This window comes from Amphimedon queenslandica, unplaced genomic scaffold (genome assembly GCF_000090795.2).
Source record: "Amphimedon queenslandica unplaced genomic scaffold, v1.1 AMPQUscaffold_12964, whole genome shotgun sequence".
In the NCBI taxonomy this organism is placed as follows: Eukaryota; Metazoa; Porifera; class Demospongiae; order Haplosclerida; family Niphatidae; genus Amphimedon; species Amphimedon queenslandica.
The window spans coordinates 20,503-23,110 of NW_003546800.1; the positions used below are offsets into that span (position 1 = coordinate 20,503).

Sequence of the window (2,608 nt, forward strand, 5' to 3'; positions counted from 1 at the left end):
AGAGAAAGCTGATAAAGTACAATATACTGTACAGGAGAAAGGTGGCCCTACTATCAGTTCATTGATATCAGCATTGAGGAAAATACTATTAGGAGAGAATGGAGTAGCCATAGGGGTAGGAACAGGGGGGGCAGGAGGGGCTTAAGCCCCCCAACTTTCACTGAAGGGGGGCTTAGCCCCTCCAACTTTAAGTGATGTACATGTATTACTATTATCAACACTATAGACTTTAGTTTAGGTAATCCTTATATGTGTGCATATTGTGTGATGATTCGTTTAATAAAACTATTAATACATTAGTTTAACTTCTAAGAACACACTTTTATTAGTTTTTTTCAGAAATACACAAGCTTCTACTTCTTTATTTAACAACTCTGTTAACATCAGCTTCAGCTGAGCATACATTTTCAACGTTAAGGAGATTAAAAACTACTTGCGCTCCACAATGTCACAAGAGCGTCTTAATATGTAGTTATTTTGCATACACACAAAGAATATACACATGATTTACACATTGTGGATATTGCAAAGGAATTTGTTACATTTAATGAGCATAGACGCCAATATTTTGGACAGTATTAATTTCAGTACATGCTATGTATTAATGATCAATTGTAAAAATAATACCTTAGCCCCCCCAACTTTTAGTTTGTTCCTACCCCTATGGGAGTAGCTGATGGAATTATAGATATGGAGAGTGAGTGTAATTAAAAATGAGTGTATTATTTATTTTTTTATTGTTTAGTTCATCCTGCTTGTAGAATTCTTTCTCGTTATTCCTCAAACCAAACTCTACTGTCTGTATTACATGTACCTCAGCTAGGTATAGAATTGTATAAAGCAGGTCTGACACAAAAGATGATTGTCCCCCATTATATACATGAAGAACTTCCGGGTGACATCAAGGCAGCTGTATATATTGATCATAGAAAACTTATAGTTTTTGCTGATGTTTTATGTAAATACACAGCCACTGCTGAGATAGGAAGAGCTATTATGAGAGACTACAGTAAGTACATGTATTATAACATATACCAGTAACTAATGATTGTTGTATAGAAGAGGTTTATGGGAGTGGTGATGAGAATGGTAAGAGTTATTTATTATGTAGATTATAATTATTTTATTGAAGGGCTCAAAATGTATCTTCCTTGGAGTATCACTTCAAAGTTTAAGACAATTCAAGTTTGGGCAGACATTCCTCAAATTTGGATCAATCATAAAGAGCAACCCTCAGTCTCCATCCCTTTATAGTATCAAATATGTACTGAGCCATGCATATGACAAAACATTATTGCCACAGTTAGCTCAGCATTATGATATCAGTGACATTCTACAATTAGTACGTGATCACAGTTCACTTGATGATATTAGGATGTTGAAGTTTCTTGTTAATGAGTTCAATATTGAGGAGGCTAAGCCAGTTATTAAGGAATATAAAGAAGCTGTTGAGGAGTTAAAAATGAAAGTTGGTCAATTTTTGGAAGAAGAGCTTTCAAAAGCATCATCGATAATTAAGCATGTTACGATTGTCGTTGACAAAGATACTGAAGAATCTGTAATTAAAGATGTACAGAGACTGTCATTAGCTATATTACCATACCATATAGAATTAAATGTCATTAGAAGTGATGATAGCATGTGGGAAGATAATAAACCAGAATCATACACTAATACTTATGTGGGCCCTACTGTACAAAGTAAAGATACCACACTAACAACTGAAGTACCAGCAGGTACATCAATATTATTAATATGATACATAATGTAACTATTGAGTATAGGAACAACAGAAAAGGATGAGGATCAAGTTATGTTGCTACAGGAGAAAGTTGAAAGTATTCAAAAGCAACTGGAGGAAGAAAAGGAGCTTTATGAAGAAAAGGAGCAATTTTATGAACAAGCTATGAAGAAATATGAAGAAGAAATACTTCAACAGAAAAGGAAACACATTCAAAATGAAGAGAGAATAGCAACACTTACTGAACAACAGGAGGAAGTTACTGGAGACTTGAAACACAAGACAGAACAATATGAAGAATTAATATCAGGTTATGTAGTGTTATTAATAAGTTGATTGATACTCCAACCATTATTGTACTATAGATAACGAACTTACTCATAAACAACTGGAGGAACTTGAGAAGGAACTAAAAGAAGAGAAAATTGAGAAAGAGGAGCTACAAATAAAGATTGATGATCTTCAACAAGAATTAGAGCAAGTATCAGTTCAGAATGAATACACTATCACTCAATCAAGTTTGTGTGTGTGTGACATACATTGTGATTTCTATGTACACATTGTTTTACTTTTATAGAATTACAGAGTGAAATTCAAAAGGTTAAAAATGAAAGTGAAACATTTCAAAGTATGTGCACACCCACACACATTATTAATTACTAGTTACGGACCTCTTCTTATAATTAGAACAAAGGAAAGCATTGATACTGGAGAATGAAAGATTAATGGCATTACTTAAAGATCATAATGGTATACTTATTATTAATAATTATTATTAATAAATTGTATTGTATAGTACCAGTAGAACAGAAAGAAGAGACTGAGATATTACAAGAGACTGAGACTGTACATACATGTACTATCAGT

At 33.1% G+C, this 2,608-nt stretch overlaps 1 protein-coding gene across 1 annotated transcript in view; it reads left to right on the forward strand.

Moving 5' to 3' along the window:
• Nucleotides 1–916: 916 nt before the first annotated feature.
• The window catches only part of LOC109586031 (probable DNA double-strand break repair Rad50 ATPase), a 7,675-nt gene continuing 5,983 nt past the window's right edge, over nucleotides 917–2,608 (forward strand). Inside the window, exons 1-8 of the mRNA XM_020002198.1 lie at nucleotides 917–1,009; nucleotides 1,060–1,089; nucleotides 1,133–1,736; nucleotides 1,785–2,051; nucleotides 2,107–2,259; nucleotides 2,319–2,369; nucleotides 2,429–2,491; nucleotides 2,538–2,597. Of these exons, the coding sequence (XP_019857757.1) occupies nucleotides 1,069–1,089; nucleotides 1,133–1,736; nucleotides 1,785–2,051; nucleotides 2,107–2,259; nucleotides 2,319–2,369; nucleotides 2,429–2,491; nucleotides 2,538–2,597 (1,219 nt within the window). The 5' untranslated portion in view covers nucleotides 917–1,009; nucleotides 1,060–1,068. The remainder of the gene's footprint in view (nucleotides 1,010–1,059; nucleotides 1,090–1,132; nucleotides 1,737–1,784; nucleotides 2,052–2,106; nucleotides 2,260–2,318; nucleotides 2,370–2,428; nucleotides 2,492–2,537; nucleotides 2,598–2,608) is intronic.